This window comes from Vanessa cardui, chromosome 12, assembly GCF_905220365.1.
Source record: "Vanessa cardui chromosome 12, ilVanCard2.1, whole genome shotgun sequence".
Taxonomy (NCBI): domain Eukaryota; kingdom Metazoa; phylum Arthropoda; class Insecta; order Lepidoptera; family Nymphalidae; genus Vanessa; species Vanessa cardui.
This window is the reverse complement of record NC_061134.1, coordinates 10,869,499-10,894,830: the sequence shown is the minus strand read 5'-3', so window position 1 is coordinate 10,894,830 and position 25,332 is coordinate 10,869,499. Positions and strand designations below refer to the sequence as shown.

Sequence of the window (25,332 nt, the reverse complement as noted above, 5' to 3'; positions counted from 1 at the left end):
ATAATAAGGAGTAACTTAGGCTTCAATAATATTTTTTTTGTTAAATTCAAACGCGTACAAGGTCGCGGGCATAGCTAGTTACAAATAAAAAAAATAGATAACGTTATTGACTAAAGATTCGGTAAGAGATGAATCAAACCAAGACCGAAAATAATTAAATTTTGTACCTAAAATTCAACATCGACAAATATTTTTATGACTTTCGTTAAACAGATGCATAAGTTTTGTTTTACTGTCATTCGATATGGTCCGTATCGAAAAAGGTAGATTTCGATCTCATGTTAATTAGTTTATATATGTAATTAGCCGCGATATAATCTCTCATCGAACCAAAGATCGAATTCCTTTCATGTGAAGCTCATTCCTATACAACGATAATTTTGATTTCAATTTAAAAATCGAATTCAGTTGCATTCGAACGAACTAAAGCAAAAAGTTTTTATATAAATGTTCATTGAATCGAATGAATTATGTATTGAATTTAATGCCAGAAAATTCGTACTACATTTCATAAGCATTAATGTAATTAATGAAACTCAACTTTAGTATTTTTTGCTTATATGTCCATAATGATACTAGAACTTTGTCCATACAATTTTGTAAATCAATATTATTATATATGTGTAAGTAATTCTGTATGTCTGTCGCTCTTTCACGACGAAGTTGCTAAACCGAATTTCATGAATTTTTTTATGAAACAAATATGAACTCCGAGAAAGGACATCCGACACACATTGTGAAATACTTAAATCTTTACTTACTTCTCAGCTAAATGGTGAAGGCAACCATGCCGTGCGTGGTGTCTCCTGGGTGGGACTTCGCTATAGCAACCGCCTCCTTTCCGCGATCGACACATATACCCTGTGCTCACACATTGTGCTGTGTTGCAATAGCATCTGACACCCTCAGTTTCAGTATCAGCTTTTGGATCTGCAAAGAAAAATAATATACTTAATTTTTTATAATACTGGACAACGTCACATACGTTACTCTGATCCCAATGTAAGTAACTAAAGCACTTGTGTTATGGAAAATCAGAAGTAACGAAGGTCCACAAACCCTCAGACCCAAGACAACATAGAAAATTGATGGACTTTTTCTACATAGACTCGGCCAGGAATCGAACCAGGAAGCTTAGGGAGCGTTCAAGTATTACGTAACGCAATTTTTGACGATTTCTGACCCCCTCTTATCTCCTTGTAAGGCACCGTAACGTTTTCCTATATACACCCCTTCCCCCTCTCTAAACGTTACGTAACACTCAAGTGACCATTTTTACCCTAAAGTCGCAAAAAGTTATGATATACTTATTATCTTTGGCTTAGTTTAAATTGATTTTGTATAATAATATTGAAACTTGGACAATGAATTAGCTGGCGTAAACAAAACAACCGAACGTCGTGTAATAGTTATTGAACTATAAAATTAAATCTCACCACAAATAAAATTTATTTATAGACCATTGAGCAGGAAATTGTTATTACGTATGTGAAGGGAAATGCTGCAAATGCAAGCAGTGAATCCAATCACCGGAGTCGACGCATTGGCGCCCGGGTCTCGTAAACTTTAATAGTTTACAATACACGCCGTGGATGTGAATATACAGTCCATGAATCAACACTAAATATTTTAGTGACCGTACTATCGACTTGACTTATCCGTCGATTACGTAAAAATGCAGATATATGGACAAATATATACAAAATACTATGCACTGCGATTAATGAAAAGTAATATACAAATCAATTATTTATTTGTCATTTATAATGAACTAGCGGTCCGTTCCGACTACGCACGAGTGGACGTAATTTTTTTTCTAATTTACCTTTTGTTTATATCTTTTCGTTGCTTATTTTTGACATGTTTAACAATTGTCGTTCTATTTTAACTTATTAACGTAAATACCTTAATCAATTATATATCGAAACCTTTTTTATGAATATTTTTGTCTATTAGTGAAATCCGCATGAAAATCCGTTCAGTAGCTTTGGAGCTTATCTCGGACTTATTGACAGACAGATACGGGGGACTTTGTTTTACAGTGCAGTGATATTTCTATACTAAGAATTACGTTTTTTATCTTATTTCCGATATGAAATAAAAATGACGGCCTAATATTTCTGTAAGCTATATTCCGTTCTGAAACGTTTTTGAATCATGCCAAAAAGTCGATAAACCGGTAAAAATAATATACAGATGGTCCGCGTCCAGTATTTGTGTATGAATAATGCGCATGTCATGCACCGAGAACCCTTACATAAATATCCTACGAGCGGGCAGCCTCCGACCGCATTCAATGTAAATGCTTTGACTCCAGACGATGAAACAAAACGAAATTAATTTCAGAGGGACGCCGCTTTATTTGCTCTCGGGTCGAACTTAAGAAAACGCAATCAGACCCCCCCTGATGTCTATCCCCGTCGGAATTCCTTTCGTTCACGAAATCGACTTCATCATGCCCAATTTGGATGATTTGTAATTCAGATTCGACGGTCCTCGAAAAAAAATATAGAAAATCAAAGATTTTAAGATTGTCTACTGTAATTAGTGGTTGGTTATTTAGATTATTCAAAGAAATAACAACTGAGAATCCAAATATAAAAAGCGAAGAAGACATGACAGCGATTTGGCAAAGTATTTTAAAATTAACATGATGTTTCTTTTCCAGAATAAAGTCGTCGAGACAAGACGGAATACGAATTGGCACTTAGTGGAAAACTATAATAAAACATTAAAACGAAATACAAAATTCGAAACTTAAAATTTTATGGACATTTGTAATTTAGATCCAAATGATGCAAAAATATTTTTATTTTTTGAATAATGTATTTTTTAACAAGATTTCCGAAAATCCTTAAAAGTCCGTAAAACAGCTTCAAACATCCATAAATATTGACTCATTAGCGATTCAATTAGCTTTATCGAAGCATCGTACGTTACATTAGATGGTCGTCATTAGAACGGCTTTACAATCAATTTCGAATCAAAAAGGAACACAAACGGAGCACCAAAGGAAGGTAAATAAAAAATAAATAAACAGAAAAGAAAAGGTCCCGGCATGTTATTTGGAATTGATAAATGGCCCTCCGGAGGCGAGGGGGAAAGAGATGAAGCGAGACTAGTGAAGGATAGCGACACTAATGAGTCGAAGACGAGTGTATAAGGGATAAAGCAGCATAACATAGTAAAACGCTTCTTATCGGCTCCGAACTTTTGATTTTGTTCTAGAGATTTATTATTCACGTAGCTATATTACATGCTGCTTGTATTTGTTTTTTAATACGCCGCTGATGCATTTTCACGGTACTTTTGGTGGTTCGTTTTGTCGTAGATGTAAACGTAAACGTGTAAAAAGGTTTTAGTTGTGTTTGTTTTATGATTATTAAGAATTAATATTTATTTGCCGTATCAACGACGCTACTGTTAGTTTAAATTTTGGTAAATATAAAAATATTGATCTCATAATTATATTCGACATTATCATCAGCATTTACAATGGTAACATTGAATTTTCAAGAAAATAAATCTTTAACTCTGATCAAGTATATTTTTTATAAAAAACTATAGGAAATAACGAACTAAAAAAAACGATAGCACGAAGAATTATATTTAACAGCCGTGATTTGTAAAGTCAATAGCTACTACCAATAAAGTTGAAGATGTGTTTATTATACACGAAAAAACCCGATCGCATCAGGAGCCGGTATTCTTAAATCGCGATTGAAATGTTCGCATGAAGGCTCACCGCGCCCGCGTCGGCCGAGATCATAAGAACAAGATAAATACCATCGGTTTACTTGCAGCGTCTCTTCAATTTCATTAAATATGGACGCAATGAGTTCAGGATCAAGTTATGTTACTATTTCTTAAGAGTACTCGCTCATCTCAGATGGGATATTCAATTAAGATTCAGAACACGATAGCGCTTCACTTTGCGCAAATAGTCTACTATTTCTGATAAAATCGCCGGAGGCATGGTAAGTTTTCCGTGTATTGAAGATAAATATTCATGGCTCACAGCACATCATTTAGTATCGGATTCAATTAACTTTTTAATGATGATCGTCGTAAATAAATATTTTGGTCTATGTGTACGTTACATGACCAAAATATTTATCGTTTTCGAATTATATGGAATGCAATCGAAGTAAAAACTTTTGGATACGTCAGAATTATCGGTTAGTAATAAGGTTACTAATGTTGCGACAACAGCTTTCTCTCAACGTTCACACGCTGTCCGAGCACGTTTTATCTAGTACTTTATTACGCTAATAACGTTTGTGGCGCGAGCCGGAGCCGGTTTCGCTATTCTGATTGGAGTCACCATAACTGGCTATGAGCTGATTGGATGGCCTTGTTGGCATTCCGATATTTGAATAACATAAGAGGTATCATCATAACGTGTCGAATTGCGGGACGTTCACCGGTGCTCAATTAAATTTACGACATAGCAAAAAACCCGCCCGTCTGATAAAGAAATGTTTATTTTAGCGTATAGTTCTAATTTCTAAATTCAAAAATCTTGTCTTGAATTATTATTTTCTCATAATACAGGAACACTGATAGATGAAATGACAACTAACAAATCTTATCCTCTAATCTGATCCCGGGTGAAATTTATGGAAGCAAAAGTAAAACCACTAGATTTAAATACGTTCCAGTTAGATACAGAACTGGCCGCTTTGACGCCTGAATAAATGGTTGAACTGTTTCATTACCTGAATTTCTATTGGCTAGCAAGTTTATCACCTGCATCGTTTAAATCACGATTCATCTAATTGCACTGTGAATTATCTTCGATAATATATGTCGCCGCGTAATTATCTATTGCAATACTTGCTAGCAATTCACGGGGCCGTAGGCATTTTAAAATAGTCCCGGATTTATTCAAGGCGATTTTATTATGTAACTAGCGGCCCGCCACGACTTCGCACGGGTGCAATACTAATATATATATATATATATATATAGTACTACATAATTTGTTTATTTACGACATCACATTAGGAATTTTTAAAATTGTTAGAGTTTCTTTGCTATATTTTACATGTATATACAAAAACTTTCGTCTCGAATCACTCTATGTGTTAAAAAAGATCGCATCTAAATCCATTGCCTAATTTTAAAGACCTAAGCATACATAGGGACAGACAGCGGTAAGCGACTTTGTTTTAAACTTTGTAAAGATGTGTTTTAAATGAGTATCATTGAAATTATCCTTTCCTTTGTGAGACAGACTAACATCGTAATTTTATAAGAACTTACTAATTAAGCTGCTAAGTGTGCGAGTTACCAATACACATTACATTTCAAAGTATTTTGAATCTTTTTAAGTTTGTTGGTTTACCTATTTTAGTGTGCACTCTGCACACACTGCAGCGATGTAGGTCGAGTAGCGTTTGTGTTATCTAACCATGATATCTCCGTAAATTGCTTTTATAACACCGCTCGTACATTGACAAATCACATTACTTTATGGTAATAAATTTTAAGACCAGCTTCATTGTGTGCCACTTTAGTTACAAGGAAATTGTACATAATTCTCTTATGATGAAATAGCATCACTATTTCCTCTGCTAGATTTTTAGGACTAACGCATTTCCATTAAATAACATGAACAACGGTACGTTTCTGATGGAAGCGATATAATAAATAGTGATGTTCCATATCGATGAAATGCTCGGCAATAAAGAGCGACCGTTATTACACATAGAGGCTGCGTAAGCGATCTCGATGCGCATTACTTCCTAGGAAAACAAGCGAACAACGTTTATTATAACATTCAGAAAGTAGGATGTGCTGTGATGTAATCCTTGCGGTTTGATTAACGTCGGTTAAGCTGAAGCGTCGCTTTCGCATCAATGCAATGGAAATGAGCCAGTCTATCCGCTTCTTGAATAATTTGCTTAGCGTTTCTCGTCTTTATACGACTTTGTTTAGATACTAATATCGTATGCATGCAAATTCTAGTACAGGATCCACTTGTACAATTATCAGTTATTCCGTCCACGTCCCGTCGTCGTCGAGGTTATCGAGGCGCTTTCACGCCACACGAATAATATTTGAATAATGAGACGCGTTCGTCGAACTTCTAAAACTGCAAATATAAGGAAGTGAGCCAACAAATCGAGCGCCACCTGTCCGACGGTCGAGTGTTCATCGCTTCGTTAAGCCACAATAGGGCACTGACGGCCGACTACCTGAACACGACGCAACCTTTTAAAGCTGATCATTTTTTAAAACGAACGATTCGAGATAACCCTTCCCGATTGTGTGGGCGCCGCTAAATGTCACGTTGACAATGAGCCTCGTTTAGCTCTCAATAGCGGGTTTAAATCATAACAATCCTGTCATCTGATGTTCAGCGTTCATTGATTACGCGCGTGCCGCTTCTGGCTTTCCATAAACACGGGCTTTGTATGCGTTTTCGAGCGTGTTTGTGTTTGATTCACCGTTTCAATTTATTGTGTAAATATTTGACGTAAGATACGCGACAGTCGCATAGGTAAACATTATCTTAGGTGTAAACAGGCGCTGGTGGTAAACGATTTCGTGTATTGATGTGTGAATTAATGCATTTGGAAAGTTCGGGCCCTCCGCTTCATCGACAGTTACATGTACGTTCATAGATATAAAGCGGTGTAACGCAGCACAAAAAGCCAAATCGATATTTCGACATCGACCGCATTCCGCTCTTATCCGGAGCTTGGCTTTCAATCAGTTTAATTAGATCGTGAAAAAACATTACGAGTGCTCCGAGAATAAGCGCCTCGCCTTGACATGGGTTATTGTGATTTATTTACTAGTTTTTTGTTATATATGTTTTTATCGTGCAATTAAGCCCGTACCAGTAATACACTGGCAATGTTAGACTGTTGACAATAGATAAATGGGTACGCGATTGATGTGTTTAAGTATGCGATTAATAAAAATAGTTACAGCACACATGTTTATTTAAAGTATAATGGAATGCACTTGATCTTCAAGATGCAATAGATAGTTAGTAAGAACTCTCGGCTGGAATGTGGACGAGGAATTCACGCGGCTTCTGCTCGCTGTCGTTCACGGACCGAGCTTTCGTTTGAAAGATATTGCCAATACGCAACGGACGTTATAAAATAAATATCTTCTTTAAGAAACAAGAAACAAGCATTGTAAATAATGCAAGGGAATTCGTTCTTTAATAACTTCGATTTTGATATTAAGAAAATTCATTTTTCTTTGCCTGTTTTTCTTAGTTAAATTTGATCGAAACTTAAACTCTTCATTGAATACCTACCTATTATTATCATAGCATAGTATAAAACAAAATCACTTACTGTCTGCCTGTATGTATGTTTAGATCTTTAAAATTACGCAACAGATTTTGATGCGGTTGAGATAGGTAGAATAGATAGGTTTTTTTATAGATAGAGGAAGGTTTTTGTATATATCACATGGACAATAGAAGCACTGATCATTTTATAAGCTAATGTGATGTCGTAAATAAACATATTATGTAGTGTATCAGTATTGCAAGCATGCGAAGCCGGGGGGGGGGGGGGGGGGTCACTAGTTAGTATAATAAATTTAAATTCTAGAATAATTGTAACGCAATAAAGACACGGTATCGACGCCACGACACCGATACTGTTAAAAATAAACCAATGATAACAACTTGTCCACAACTAACATGTGAAGGCTGAAACGGACACATAACTAATGTCACGAGTTGACATAAAGGTTTAAATGTAGTTTAATAAGAAACATTTACTTGTATAATGAACACTAAATTGGATTGAGTCAATTAAGAATTTAAAAAATCACTTACAAGTTCTTCCAAAAATAAATCAGTACAAAAATTGTTTTGCACGAAACGAACAATATATGTACCAATGATGTTCTAGTAAACAGATATGTCATTAACGCGCAAAAAGTGAAGACTAGAAAACGTCCTAATTGGGACGTTTGCCTTTTACTTACTGTTTTTTATCAGGCTATCCTTTTTATTTGTAACGAAATGTAAAATAAACGGTCCTCGGCGCGGCACTTTTTTCTGTTGTTTAGTATGGATATAACATATCTGTTTATTAGAATATCATTTTTATGTACTAATATAAGAACCAAAAAATAATTATTTTACTTCAATTTGAAATATTTTTAAAAACTAGCTTCACTTATTATCGTATGTAAAATGGCGATTCAAAAATGCTTGCTCAAGTCAACTTGAGATAAATTTCATGTTACCTCATAGCCAAAGCCTTCTGATAATAGACAATACACGCCAAGATTTGGCATGCCAGTAAGCATTAGTTCTACCCTCACTCGCGTCTCGAGGCATTTAAGCGCGAAACAACTGTCTGGAACATTCGAGAACATTTACTTTGCGGTACATTCAAAGGAATTTACAATGATGGAAGATTTGCATTCAGGGCTGTTAGTAATTGGAAATTAACTCAGTTTATAGTGATTTAATGTTAATCACATCTTCTGAGATCTGAGACAGATTAAATATTCTCAAGACTAGTTCTTAATGTAATGGGCATTTCTGATCGCTTTCTTGTATTTGCTTTTTGTAAATATAAAAAATGTGGTATTTACGTATTTAAAAAGATTTTTTGGAGTCAATTTGTCAACAGGGGTAAATGGAAACGGAACACATTGGAAGACAATGTAAATTATTTACGTATTGAATGTAATTTGAGTAATGTTTTAATTAAGAAAAATACAATTGCAAAAGAACATGACTTATTAAATGAAAAAAAGACAAATAAATTACAAAAAAATTGCCGTTTTGTTTTTCGAACCACTTATATACATAATTTTAAAAGGGCCTATTTTTCTAAATATGATGATTCAGGCTTTATTTCTTTCATTAAACTCAAAACCCTATGATATTCTTCACTTGAGAGCTCCCTCACAGCGTACTCGATGCGCGAGTGTGTTCAAATGCAATCAATATGCGATGTAAATAGCAAGGATTTAATGGACAAAGTCAGTTTGCTTTTTGTAATTCAAATATAAGTTAACACGACTGTTTAATATTACAGATTGAGTTTACGTTCACGTAATACATTACCTTAACGCTTTGTTATTGTCGATGTGAATTCTTGTTTTAATTACACAATGAATCTTTTTTTTTTTTCATTTAAGGTTTGGATTCCGGGGAAACCCGAATTATAAATCTTAAATAAAAAAATACGATAAAATAAATACATATTAAAAAATATATATCATTAAATTACCGTACTTATTGGGACTTTGTAAAAACTGTTGTTCTAAACTTTAGACTTTCTTATGATTTTACAGGAACATCTTAATCAAATGCATGAAGAATAGAACCCACTACGCAGAAACGCGTTTGAAAGATTATCAGGATCAAGTAATATGAAAAATCTCTTTGTTTTATTTTATCCTCAAATGGGATGGCAATGTGACTCCGAAGGCCGCAAAATTGTATTGTTTTCAATTACATTAATACATTATCAAGATTTTGAAATGTATCTCAATTGATATACTTTAAAATGCTATATTATGTCCGTTTCGTTTTGAAAGACGAAATATTAATGATTATCTCTTAAAAAACAGTTTTACGAAATCTACAACACATTCAAAGAATATTATATAGCACTCGAAGCCATAAAATATTGTAACTTACTTTTTTTTACATATAAGTATATAGACTGACTAATCGAACACTTGAACAGTGGTGACCAATATCGTTACTGTAAGAAAAATCATATCAACAATTCCCAGCCTTGGGAAACAAGATATTGTTCCTTGTGTCTGTAATTATACTAGTTTGCTGTCCTTCAAAGCGGAACTCAGCAATACTAAATATTACTGTTTAGCGGTAGAAAGGTAGAATATAAAGATTAGGCAGAAAAAAGACAAACATCATGTCATTCTATTAATTGTAATGCCTACACAAATTTCACATACTACACGCCTATTTTCACTACATTCGTAGTGTTTAATAAATTAACACATTAATTATACTTTCTTGTACGATTAATGATTTAAATTACAATATATGCAGTATTCTCAGTTATTTATAAGGAGATTATATTAATCACAACCTTAGCTATACAGCTGCTTAAAATAAATTTACGCAATTATGGACTTTAATGCTTTGAGATAGAGTTGTAATGGTATCCTGTGCTTAATTCTGTGAGGTCACTGACATGACCACCAGTGATAGGTTTGTAACATAATTTATCATAAAATATTCGATTCCCATGTGTTTTTATAATTTTAGACAGGCACTAATAATTTCCAGTTATATTATATGTGATGTGAAACGGTTACACATTTTATTATTTACTTAAGCCCTTTTTTGTTGTGGTCTTTTTTTTTTTCTTAAATTCCGCAACTGAAAATTAATCAGTTTTTTTTATTAGCCTTAGCCTAGTAGTGAAAGAATGTAGTATTAATTTTAAAGTAATAATTATTAATAAAAAAAAAAAGATTAATATTTAAAAAAAATATAAACATTGATTTTTTATCAGACCTAAATACATTTCATGAATATTTTATTACTGATTTAATGTATGATTCGAAATTATTATAATTTATTTCTATAATGTATTAGTTGTTAGGTGATTAAATATAATTAAAATTCCAGTCTAATTTACTTAAGCGATATGTTTATATTTTATGTTATTTCGATCGACGGATTTTTTTAATATTTTAAAAAATTAACTACATAGATGGTCCATTTCGTTCTACCCATTTAAAAAAGTTGTTACATTTTTAGAGTTGCCTACTCAACGGGTAAAACTATGAATATAACTATGACCTAAGTTAGTTACACTATTGAAAATTCAATTATGATATATTTCTGTTGCTATAATATTAAATACTACAAACAGATTAAAGGGCAAAAACCATGTATGATACGGAATCGGACGCTTCCTTTTGCTTCATATTTTAACTGAGACAATAATTCGTTCGAATATTGCACACTTACGACTTATACCTTACTAGCAACCCGCCCCGGCTTCGCACAGGTCTGTATCTGTAGTATTTCTGTATATCTATTTAGCTGTACTGTATATTATCTAGCTATTGAATCAATATATCTATTGAAAGAAACCGCATCAAAATCCGTTGTGTAATTTTAAAGATCTAAGCATACACAGGGACAGACAGCGGCAAGCGACTTTGTTTTATACTATATAATACCACATACCTACTATATTATAGAACGTATATATACTTGTTGTGAAAATGATGTCAAGTTCAAATAGGCTTAATTTCTTAACATAAATATGTAGAATCGTTTAACAACGTTGTCTAACAAAGAGGCTGTAAGCGATGGTGGTAAGCGGTATTATTACAAACGATGGTAAGACAGCCGCACTCGTACACAAATATTTAAAGAGTATTGAACGGAACCAGTTATATCCATATAAACTTACGCAAAACAGGTGGCTTATTAAGAGGTACGTTCAGTTTTTTGTGATAAAATTGAAAAACAAATACAATTATACTGTTTAAAATAAATTGAACTATCAAGAAAATATATTGTGTATATATTTTCTTGATAATTCAATTGATCTCAAATTCCTCTATAACATACATTTATTTGCAATAATCGCGCTAATTCCAAGAATTAACGAGATTTTTTTTGCATGAAACAGTCCATTTCTTAAACAATACAGATTCAGAAGCAGGTCAATGAACCATGAACCTCAAACAATTTGGGAATTTTAGGGCAGGCATTTCATGTTTGATGACACCGAAGAACATCGCGAAAGATCCGTAAGAACAACTCTGGATACCAATTTCTTTGTTCGTCCGTTTGTTCATTCTAATGATTATAAATATATTTATAAACTCTTACGCCAACGCTATTTTTCCGTTCGTATCATCATTCATACTTCCTTTGTTTTTCCTGTTCCTCATTCGAATTACGTTTTTTTTAACGTGTCAACATTACTTCAGTTACTATGCCAGTATTTTGAGACGTATATATCCTCATTATATCGTCAACGTATAAATAAACACGAGTCTAAATTAAACAACGTTATTAATGGTTTATATTAAGAAGGTAAATAGTTAAACGATAATTAGCAGGAGATTAATGAATACATATCATATTGAATCACAGCTTGAACATCTATTTGTAAAAACAAATGAGTTATGTTTGAAGTTCGCTTAGACTTCGGTTTAAGTAATGAATTAATTAATGATAAATAGCTATGAGTTTACGAAAAAACTTTTAATAATATTACATGTGAATCGAATGGTTTGTCAAGTTTTATTTATCAAAGGTTGCCATGGTAACCGGTAAAGATAATCTATATTAATATTATAAATGTAAAGGAAATTTGTAAGTCTGTCTGTTTGTCGCTCTTTAACGACAAAAGCGCTGAACCCATTTTGATGAAACTTGAACTCCAAGAAAGGACATAGACTTTTTTGCCTGACACATGACAACCAACAACCTAAAACTCGAGCAAAGGCACGAGCGACTAGAATTATATATTAATATAGTGTAAGCCGATTTTTGTCCTTGTGATTGTGGGATGATAGCACGTAGATCGGTTATGTTCTTATTTTGAGGATCTAAATTTACAAAATTGTTTAGATTTAATAAAGAATTAATTTTAGAGAGCGGAAATAACTGTAACTGTTAAAAACTAAAAAAAAAATGTTTGAAAAATTGTAAAAAGTGTACAATGTTTCGCGTGCTACCCAGTAATAAATGATTCGCTAATCGGACAATGAAGCATAAATATTACTATCCAATGAAATTTTTGCAATGAAAGTAGAGATTTTATTTCTTATTTGGAAAAGAAATGTAAAGTAATATTTTTGATACAAATCACTTGAATTTAATTTATACTGTTAGTGTGAGATATAAAGAATAAAATATTAAAAATAAAAAAATTATTGCAAATTAAAAATGGTAAAGCTAGTAAATCATAACAAACAAATATGGAATCAAGTGTAACGCCTACCAAACCTAAGAAATGTGGCCCGAACGCAGCGGGAGAGTCGCTGGGTAATCATTTTTAAACATTTTTATTGCAAGCCCTTCCATAACGATTCCTTGATGAATTGGTAACAATGAAGCTATTTTTAAATTGTTATTGTACCAGTTTAATTGGTATTTTGTAATTAGTGCGTTCTCTTTGATTTCACATTCCATATTTAAAAATAAAAACGATTTTTCATTAATTAAGGCATTGTGTCCCTCTGTAAATAAAGTGATATGTTTGAGGAATATTAAACAATTTTGAAATTGTTATTGTTGTTAATTGATACAATTTAATTTATAATTAGTGCGTTCTCATTTCGATTTATCATTCCATATTTGAAATTTAAAACGATTTTTTTATTAATAAAGTTATAAATTGTTACCCTCTGTAAATAAAGTGATTTGTTTAAGGAATATTAAACAATTTTTAAAATGTTATTGTACCAGTTTAATTTATAGTTAGTGCGTTCTCTTAGCGATTTAACATTCCATATTTGAAATTTAAAACGATTTTTTTATTAATAAAGTTATAAATTGTCTCCCTCTGTAAATAGAGTGATATGTTTGAGGAAAATTAAACATTTTTTAAATTGTTATTGTACCAGTTTAATTTATAATTAGTGCGTTCTCTTTGCGATTTAACATTCCATATTTGAAAATTGAAACGATTTTTTATTAATTAAGGCATTGTCTTCCTCTGTAAATAAAGTGATATGTTTGAGGAATATTGAAATTTTGACCATTAAGAAAATTGTCGGCAACCACGACAACCATCAAATTACGCGCCGCACAGGACGTTTAGCGGTTAAAAAGAAATGGCCGATATTACAGTATGTAACAGTGTTTACTTGTAGCAAATTGGGTGCAATCTTGTGCAATCAGTGGGTATACTTCGCGATCCTTCGGCAAAGATCGGCAATTATCGGGATATTACTCGACAACTCGCCGACAGGGTACAGATCTTGGTTTATTTATTTTACTGAATGACTGTTTACAGAAGGTTTTTAAACGTCTCTGTAATTTTAACGTATTCTGTTCTTGCTCGTTATTAAATTAAATTGCACCAGTATTTTCTCAGTCACGATGTACGTGTACAATGTCTTTAAAATAAACAATACAACAAAATATTATTCTCATATATTAAACACAATACACATATTCTACGGCTATAATTACTTAAAACATTGTTTACAAGCTTAAGGAACCATGAATACATTTCATTTTATTTGGTATAGGTTATTTGTGCCTACATCCCAGTAGTATTTCTTAAACTAGATTTATTTAATGACAGTCGCTTCCTAATAAAACTGCTCATTCACGGCAGTTTCATATAATAGTATAATGGCCTCTTATCTTATAATGAAGCTCGCTAGCCCTCGGAAGAGTTGGAAGTATAAAATTACCGGCATCATTTATTTTTACTATTTTATATGCTATTTCATTGCTTTCTTTGTTCATAAAATAATTACGTTTCTTCGTTCTTGGAAGTGCCTAGTAATTTCTTCGATTCTATTTTTAAAAAAGAAAAAAAAAACGCCTCACCTTTATTATATAAATAAGGGAAATTACAAATGTCCGGTATCAATATATTATATACAGACTTTAAGTTTGATTTATCAGCTTGTAAGTATATCAAAAATCCGTTATTGTCAATTGATTTAGTAGCCGTCAGCATCTGAAGCCGGACGGAGCAAGCATTCTAAAAGATACCATCTCGAAACTGGTCTGAACATATTATATTGCTTCCCGATCATAACGAGAAGTTTTTCTGAAGCTATGTGCTGACTTTTCTAATCAGGACTTCATGATCGAGGCTAAAAACCGGATCAGAGTTACAAAGTAGAACTAACACAAGAGAAAATAATTTTGCAACGAATTTATATCAGAAGTTTATATATTTACGAAGGATTTTTTTAAATTATATACCTACTCAGTAGGATACATTGTACGATACAATATTCTAATTAAACGTTCTGGCTATAAGGCGATGGTTAATTAGTAAATAGCAAATAAAAAGCAGGTGGCCTATACGCGGCGCCAAAGCAGCTGCACCGCGCTAGTTAACTCTCACCGGCTACGCTTGGAATGTCTGACATAGTTGATCCATTATTTCGATACATTCTTTATTTTTCATCTCTCGCTAATAACTGGATTCATATACTGGAGCTGGTTTTGCAGCCAGTATTATTTAATTTTCGAACGATCTATCTTCAAAAACAAAAATCGAATTCAGAACTCTAAAATTTACACGAAAATATTGTCAGTTGTAGGACTTATCTAAAAGTCAATTTCAATTTTAAAAATCGAACATTATTATTTATCCCCCGTTCACAGACAATTAACTCTATAAAAAAACAAAAATGCAGTCGAAAATGACATGAAATCGTTTCACGACCAGCCATTAATACGGTCTATGATTTGACGGACTAACGAAGTAGTGTATTGTCTGTAATCAACTCGGAGCGCTTCGGCAAGGGACCGCTGATTATAGGGTAGCCGCCCATTTGGAACTTACGGTCGAAATAGTTTTAACGTCTACGAAGGCCAAGCCGAAAACTAAGAACGTTTTCAACTTAAAGTAAATATAATAACAGTCAAGGAATAAGAAAGAGCAATGCTCCGATGTACTTTGCTTTTATGTGCAACAACTCATATAACGAATATGAGAGATAGAACTAGACCTACAGTCTCAGGATGTGGAACATGTTATTCCACTTTATACAGAACCCCATTATGCTGCTGACGGACGGATACATAGAGATGTCAAAATGTCGCCACATACTCGTAACGAGGCAGGTTTCAATGGAAAAGTACATACAATAATAAATAACTTAAATGATCGTAATGATTTAAATCAAATTAAATTAGTTGTTTCAATAATTTCGAAACGAATATTTCATTTGAGGACTCGACTTGTTTTTGTTTTGATTTTAGTGTACGTTCCCAGCACGATTTTATTTAATAAGATGCTCGATGGCGTTTGCGTGAGTGATCTTCAAATTTTGATGCGTGTTTAGTTATTCAAATAAATTCTTTGCTTTTTGTTCACATCCTTGATTTATTTTATATTTGCTTAAAGTATTAATTAACAATTTTAAATTTGAATTGAATTTGAAAAATGTCATTTTTTGTCGATTGCTTTATACAGTATATCTTACAACTATATCGTCAAATCGTTATTGATATCATTAAAGGCATTATCATGTATTTAAATTTAATAAGCTTTAAAGACTACAATGGTCAGAAAAAAGGGGGTAAATAATACGTCTTTTGAATCGATAAAAAATACGTAACGTACAAAATAATCAACATTGTAGTTTAGAATTTTAAAACACTTGTAATTATTGACAACCAAATACACGAGTCCAATTTAGCGCACGAGATCAACTTTTTATCGTTCACGAAAAAAAAAAAAAGAATCTAATTGGTAGAGATGCTTGAATAAGCTACATTCATTTTATCTGTTATGGCGTTGCAATAAGAGCTGCTTAGATGGAACCGGTGCTTGTTGATTTTATCGAAATTAATTCTTATTTGTATTTGAATAGGGTTCATTTTAAATCGTATGTTTAAAGTATGCAGATGCATGCTAGCGTTCGCTAATTGACATTAAACGGTGCGCGTTCCTTTCGTGTTTTTACGCTTTCGACCGGTATCTAAGATTAATTGGAAAGTCTTACGTTTAGCTATAAATTTTCGAACCGAAAGCTCTAAGAGACGATCGTCTTGAGAAATATTTCATTTGATTCTAATATGTGCTATAATTAAAACGAAATGACGTCAGTGCTTTCAATGGAGATGGTATTCTACTTGAGATAAAAGTCTTATAAAACCTCCTTTTTAATTTTATAACAAACGAATAATCTATTCGATTTTGCTAATATAATTATTATTAATAACCTAAGCAGATGTATAATAGATTATAGTTTTTCCTAAACAGAAAAAAAAAAACAATAAAAAAATCGAGTACTAAGTAAAGGATACTTACTTATCTTTTCGTATGAGAACTTCAGTTTTACAACGATATGTAATTTGCTCGAAATTGGAACAGCTTGAGGCTACCTGCGTATTTATTTTCCAAACCGATTTCGGTTTCAAATCGAGTTTTAATCGACGGATGTCGGTCTGTTAATTCTGTTCTGAGACATATGTTCTGACCCGACGATTATATTAATGTATAAGCGGAAAAGGGCCCGATATCTTTGTGGGTACATAATGACAGATAATTATACATATATAAACTAGTTCTGATACATTTCATGCTCGTAAAACGACGGCGAAACCAATTATATCAATTTTATCTGTTTGTATCAATATTTTCATTCTTTATATAATTCTTTTTTTATTATAAAAACACAATTACAGATAACAATTCCTATATCTTATTTATTGATTATTGGAATTACTTTAAGAAGAATTACTTTACGAATCATAATAAAGGACAATTGATATGAACTCATTGTATTAAAAAATATGATTTTTATAATTCTATAAAGTACGTATGTAAAATAGCGCATTATAGGATTATGAACTTTATAGTAAAAGCTATATGAACAATTTTCGGTTAAAAGATTTACGTATTGTTTCGATATTGTAATCATAAATCATACGAATTGCAAATACATTAATCCTGAAGTCAAATTTGTAACATTAATGTTACGAATAAAATAATGGATAGAGTGGGCGATGAAAAATGGACGACATTGTTTTAAACACATTATACGAATTATGGCGACATAATTATACATTTAAATAATATCTAGAGGATATTTTATGAGCGTCTAGCAATTACGGCCGAATAATTCTGATAATAATTTTAAATTTTTTATCCTTGTTACAAATTGTAATTCTAAGCGAGAGAGCGTAGTGGTTTAACGGCGTCAATCTTAAGATTTCAAAGCGGATCCAAAGTTCGAATCCCGGAAAGTGCACTGATCGTTTTATGTTTTATTTGATCACTAAGAGCCAAGATGGCCCAGTGGTTAGAACGCGTGCATCTTAATCGATGATTTCGGGTTCGAACCCAGGCAAGCACCATTACATATATGTATGTGCTTAATTTGTGTTTATAATTCATTGGTTGGTAGTGAAAGAGCGACAGATAGATAAAGTTACTTTCACATTTATAATATTAAGTATAGATAGTTTTTCTTATATTTGCGGGTAAAACTATTGGCACACTGTAGCACGGTTGAATAAACTTTTAAAGTTATTTTAAGACGACACTTTTTGTAACAATTTTTTTCTTAAGATATAATACTTAATGTTATTTTTAAAATTTGATATTGTAAACTTTAAATATGATAAAGGGATTCTACTTAGAGATACCTGGAGTTAAATACAGATATTTATTGATCTAGTTCAGAAATAAACAAGGTATATATATTCGAATGATTTATATTGTAATAACAATTACAATACAAATATGTATAAATTAAAAAAAATGGTTACAAGAGATGAATGAATATGTTATATGTTATGTAGAATATGTGACTCATCTCCGATCATACTAATGTTACTTGTCGGCGAACGCTCGCCATCTTTCGGGAAGGCTACGTACCGTAGATCATGGAACGGACGCGTTCTAATCACTTCGCCTTCGATATCTCATTATAAAAATATTGTAAGCATTAGCAGTCCCCAATGATGTTCTAGTTAACAGATATGTCATTAACGCGCAAAAAGTGAAGACTAGAAAACGTCCTAATTGGGATGTTTGCCTTTAGTCGTTTTACGTAGTAATACGTTATAATATATCATAATTATGTAGTAATGCGTTTTGGGCAATTAAAACATCTAGTTATCCCTTTTACTTATTGTTTTTATCAAGCTATCCTTTTTACTTGTAACGAAATGTAAAATAAACGATCCCCGGCGCGGCACACTTTTTTCTGTTGTTTAGTATGGGTATAACATATCTGTTTATTAGAATATCATTGGCAGTCCCTTTATATAGCTTTAAAATGGCATAATACACTCCGAAGATATTTCTGTGTTATGTACATAATATATAAGAGAATACGCATGTTGTATAATATATAATGTGTTAACTAATTAACTGATCATCATGAAATATTGCCTGCCTTGACATCAAACGCGTGCGAAGCCGCGCCCTATTATAAATAATTAATTTAAATGCTTTAACAACATTAAAATTACAAAATCAATAATTAAAAATAACATTCAATTAACTAAGCACTCATAACACTTACTAACAATAACTTTCATATATCTTTCAAATACTGTGAAAAAACTAAGTATATATTGAATGACATGTGAAAATGACATACTTTGAGGTATGCAGTGACATATTTAGGTCATTATTTCTACTACTTATACGATGACATTAAAAACATTCATCAATAATCATCTCTGACCACACTCGACCACACTTGATCTATCTTGACCCCAAAAACGAACATAGCAATTAAGGGCGTTTGAAGCGGCGAGATCGTAAAAAAACAGATCAATATTTCGTACTGACAGTACAATATATATAACATTAACTGTATATTCATTTATGGCTCCAAATTAATGGTATGAATTACAGCGTGGGCTTTTGCAAGCCCAGTCCTGATCAAGCCTCAGGCACAAGGGACTTAACACTGGTGGACATTAGATTTTTTTATAATTTTAACTGTTTATATGTTTAATTTTAATTATTATGAAATATCTTTATTATTGAAAGACCCTGACGGCGTGATTTTTTTCAACAATTGTCGTTCTATTTCAACTTATTTATAACAAAACCTTAATTAATTAGATACAGACAGAAGCGGCCGGGCGACACTATTTTATTAATTGTACACGTATTGACGCACATTTTTCCATATTGGACATTTCTTTACTTTTGCAAATGTCTACTGGAGGTGTGGTAAACTTAACCGGCGGCCTATTTGTCAGCCTGTACAACAAGTCTTTCTGCATCTACAGTAACAAACGTTTGAAACGAAACTCATTCAATTGAAACGCTATTATAATTAAAATAGTTGTTAAAGCCGCGTCTAAATAAATAATTCATATAAGAATAAATACAAATAATCGTTCCGACAACTAACAACGAAAACGTTTCACAGTCAAAACGCATTAGCTACAGTCGAGTGACAGACAGACAGACGGATTTACGAGCCTGACAACTGGCCTATGCCCCCACATTTGTACCTAGCGTTAAACGCGAATTAAATAATTGTAAACACGATATGTGCGCATTAACTTATGACTCACGAGACTATTCTACCAGACATTAATTCGTATTTATTAATATCTGTACATTATTTATTTATATTATCTATGCAGCTCGTAGTGTAGTGTTTGAAATATCGATAAAATTTTCGCGATCGCGATTTGGCACGTCAACGTTGACGGACTTCGTTTCTGCGATGGCGCCAAAAACGGCGCGCGGTGAGGTCAGCCGTGGCGGCGCGCCAAGTGCATATAGCGAGCCGAGCCGTCACTACACGAAGATATTGCCGATGTCATTGATATCCGACGATCGCTATGTATCAAACAAAAATATGCCTCGAACGCGACACGACTTACTCCCGTTTAGAAATAGGCGATTCGAACCGAAAGACGGGAATGATAAACAATCACAGCGCACTTTCAACAGATAATAAATTCTAAAGCGTATGGCCCAGTTCTCGGTTACGATGTTTGAAATTCTCGAATGCTTTCAACGCTGTTAAAAATTAGTGTTAAATTTTATTGTACACACATTGGTGGTGTAAATGATAATGTGCATCAGGTGGACGTTGCTATATTACAGTGGCAGACGGCCAAAGACCGGTGGCGCCAACGTTGCGGACAATTACAGATATAGGAGTACGTAACACGAGCCGTGAAATAAAACTAATGATTAATGCGACGCCACTGCGCAAAAGCTCATAATAAACACTGATGGATGAAAAACAGTGTGCCCATTCACAGGCCATTCTTAAACGAGTTAATTACGATCTCGTGAAGAAATAGCAATTAACAATTCACTTGCGCTTCGAAAGTTAAGCGAAACAATCAAAAGACATTATTTTCCAAGCTTATCGTACTCTTTGTTTCGCTAAATCTATAATTGAAACTTGTCTTAAGTTCGCACAAAAATAAAAACGTTGATTCATTAGTGGGAACAATTAACGCTTCAGGCTTTAAAAGAGACAATAGTGATGCGCACGCAGCGCTAATCGTTCATCGAGACTGGCGCCCGTGAAAGAGGAATGGGGTCGGCACGCGAAGCACAACGAGGGTGATATCGATAAGTGGCTAATCCCTCGCAACGCCGATCAAAATCTAAGAGGCGCCTATCCACTTATCTATTGCAATTTTCCTAGTCGCTAAATCTAATTTATGTGGCGACATTGCTTTGGCTTCCTACAAAGCCGCGTTAATTTTACTCAGTAAATGTTATTAAGTGATTCATAAATCTGACAGATAATTTAAATAAGAAATGAGGCAATAGTTATGTTTAGCTAGATGTATAACGTCAGATTAATGAATTGGTTAGTCGGTATGAAAGTCGATACAAGAGGACGTCACTAGCGGATGCGACTGGCGCGGGCGCCGAGTGCGCTGGCGCCGCCGTTCGCAAACAATGCATGTCCTTTACACAAGTGCTTTGGAAAAAAGCCGATTGTTAATTGTTATGCTAATAAAAGATTTATATCATCAATTTCGCGTATTGTTTGAAGTTCGCGTCTAACATTCTGAAAACATTCGACCGCTACTGCACAGTATTGTTCATTTAATTATACCTTGAAATCTATTGTCATATTGTTTTCATACATATTCATTGCATATTGTTGTATCGTACATAATTTGTTTTAAGTGCCGTGTTGTGTTGATTATAGTTTATCTATGTTATTAATAAATTATTTATATAGTTCTAGTCGATTCTTCTCGGTACAATCAACATTCCGAACCGATGGTAGTTTTGCATTCAATACTTTTACATTACGATTCAGAAGGTGCCTTCTTGAATATAGAATTTTAATTTCTATTTAATTCACTATTTGCAATAAATTATAAGTTTGTATCCACTATCCACATTCTCTTTAGTATCTACGCAATATTGACTTGAATTGATAACATCTAGTGAGGCTTTTTTGTTTCTTAGAATTCATCTTGATTGAAACGTTGCATTAGAAAATCCATACATCCTGAGAATTTTGTTATTCGTGCTTTTTTGCATACATGACATTTAAATATTTTCGATTCAATTCTTGTCTCAAGTTGTTTAAATTATTTTTGGGCTAAAATATTTTCTTATTTCGTTCTTTTTAGAGCGTGATTTTTACCGTTTACTTTTTAACTTGTATTAATTTAAATATATGTCACTGACAGATTTATTTGGGACGTGGCGATTTGTACCTACATGCCATTGTGTCGAAATCCTCCAACGTTTAAAATGATAAACATGTATTTTACTTGCCAAATCACACGAGCCAAGAACTCACCTGTAAAGAAAGAGTTATATTAATTATAATACAATTGTAATACAGATACGTCTATTAATATTTTTAATAGTAACATTGATCTTATCGTCACCTTCATATAAATTTGACTTTGATTATATTTGATGGCAGTTTGACGTAATATAGTGCAGCTGTGTTTGCGACTGTTTCGCAAGTGTTTAAGTTTGATTCCAGTTGTGACAAACTCTTATATGTATCAACAGATCTCAGATGTTGATTTGTTTTTTTATGTGTGTGTAAATTGACTGGAAACTTAGAGTGTTTTTTTTTTTGAAATTTTATTTGTACAAAGTTACAGTTCAGAAATTACAAAGGCTTTGTTTGCCTTAGTCTGTTGCCGATTGTTAATTCGTATAAATTTCTTCGCATGCAAGTCTTTCCCTTTATCACAAGCTTGAAAGAAGCTACTACTTAGTTGTTATCGATACAACAACAACAGCCTATAAATTTCCCACTGCTGGGCTAAGGCCTCCTTTTGAGGAGATGATTTGGAACATATTCCACCGCTCTGTTTAAATGCGGGTTGGTGGAATACTCAAGTGGCAATATTTCTATGGAATTAGACACATGCAGGTTTCCTCACGATGTTTTCATTCACCACCATAGTTGTAAAACATTTACTAATAAATAAGATTGATATATGTACTTATATGTATATTACATATTTTTTTTTATGTTCAACATGTTTCGGCGTAGCGTTAGCGATCCTAATATGTTTTTTTTTACTGTCAAATTGACATTGTATGTTTGTTTTGATTTGTTTAAAAATAGTCACGTTATTACAAGTCCAGTAGCGTTTATTTCGTTCGTATATTACGAACAGTAAACAATGTTTCGATTTACAGGCCGTCCTGTAATATAAATAAAGCATGTGGCGTACGGTTAGCAAAAAAATTAAAATAATTTTTATTTCGGAATTGAAATATAAAATAATAATGAATTATTTTCTTACATGTTGTAACGTACTAGATGCCAATCGAGTGTTTATAAAACCGATTATAACGCGATTCTCTGCAGTTAAATTGTTGCACCTTGCGATAATTATACAGTCGTCACACTTGCACTCTTTGTACCTACTGAGGAGATGTATTTAAAAATCACTAACTGTTAAAATTTAAAGCTATAGTTTGAATATTTATTTCTTGGAATCACGTAAATCTTATGTAAGATTTTTCCTGACTAAATAGATTATCTTTGTGATTTCTTTATATGTTGCATTTTAGTGTATCATTACAAGTTTGTTGAACAATAACAAAGTATATGACAATGCTTATGTATTGCTGGATGTGTCTTAACATTTTTAAAGTGATATTTAACAACAATTTACTTAAATTATAACAGACACACTTTGATCTTATCGAAATCGATATCGATTTTAAAATCGCAATGGTATTTGTAATTGAAATCGTTAACGAGAAAAACGGACCTTAAGATAGTCGGTATACATGTAATTACAATAACGTGTAACGGAAATTAAATAAAAATATACGGAATTTTAACTACACGCATTGTTTTTTCAACCGTACTACAGTTTTTCAGTTTACGTTCCCATCTGTCGCCACGATCTGCTTACGGATTTAACGACCAGTTAACAAGATCCACTCAACAATCTGTTTTCTATAATTATTTAAACGTAATAACTAGACGTTTAGGGTCACTGTAAAATGGTCTCAAATGAGCCCTCATCTTGATGCTTGTTTAAAAAATCTATTTGAAAGTGGTATCCCAGTGAGTTTAAAAATAACGGACGTTCAAATTAGGCCTTTTTCAATTTTTTAAAGGAAAATATATAATAATATTAATTTTGAGAAATTAATAATGAATGACTATTAGATTTAATAACTCTCTCTTTCGGTCTACCTGTTGCTTTTCCGGACACAGAATACTAAATGTAATTTGATAAAATAGAGAATGAACCAACTTTGAACTCCAAGAAATGAAATTGATTACTTTTTTATGAAAACCTCTAAAACGCGAGCGAAACCGCGGATCACATTCACTTTTATATACATGTCAGTATTCATTGAAACATCACCTAAAAACAAATTACTATTAAAACGAAAAATACACTTATAAACGTTTCAAAATTCTATTTGGAAGCTCAAGTACCGTTTCGAGTCGTTAAATCTGGCTTTTAAGATTTAAAGTCTTAGAGGTTATTTTCTAAGTCTAGCGCCTAGAATTGGCAGTGACCCAGAATTTATTTCTAGTGAGTAAACAACATGAGATTATGGGAAAGTATTTCTGTATTGAAAACAATAGGTTAGTCTTATTTGGGTCACAAGGGCGAGTGGTATGTCGAGGACTTCCAGCTAATGCTCGTGTGGTAGCAATGAAGCGCCGTTATATACTGTTTGTTTTTTTTTTTTTTAATTTCTAGGCGTGTTCGCAGTGGCAACGTCTTACTTTATTAATGCCTAATTATTACTATTAATTAATATGATTACGAACGAAATAATGAAATGATTAACGATACTCATTCGACTGGAGGTTTTCGTAGGACATATTTCGACGAGTTAATTACCATTATTATTCGTTGGTATTTCATGAAATTTACATTAACTTGTAGGTGTTACGTCTAAAGTAATTAGTCATTTAAACCATAGCATAAAATTATATGACAATTTATATATTTGACCAGATCTACGACCCAAATACACGCAAGACGGACCTCGGCTCTACGGAGTGTTGACATTATAAATATAAGAACTATAATGGTTGCGAACTAGAAAATTACGCTGTCTGTATGAAGAATAAATTACGAATTTAATGAATAAATTATGAGCTCAGCGTGGTTTGCCGCAGGGAAAAAATAGCGCTCTAAGTGCGGCGCCGGCGCCAGCGGCGGCGGCAAGGATAAGCTTCGTGTGCACTCCTTACTAGAAACCTAACAAATTGTCCAAGCAA

General features: G+C 32.9%; 1 protein-coding gene across 1 annotated transcript in view; it reads right to left on the bottom strand.

The window, feature by feature from the left end:
- LOC124534327 (BMP and activin membrane-bound inhibitor homolog) overlaps positions 1–25,332 on the bottom strand; it is a 58,014-nt gene that overhangs the window by 13,310 nt on the left and 19,372 nt on the right. Inside the window, exon 2 of the mRNA XM_047110098.1 lies at positions 762–930. Within this exon, the coding sequence (XP_046966054.1) occupies positions 762–930 (169 nt within the window). The remainder of the gene's footprint in view (positions 1–761; positions 931–25,332) is intronic.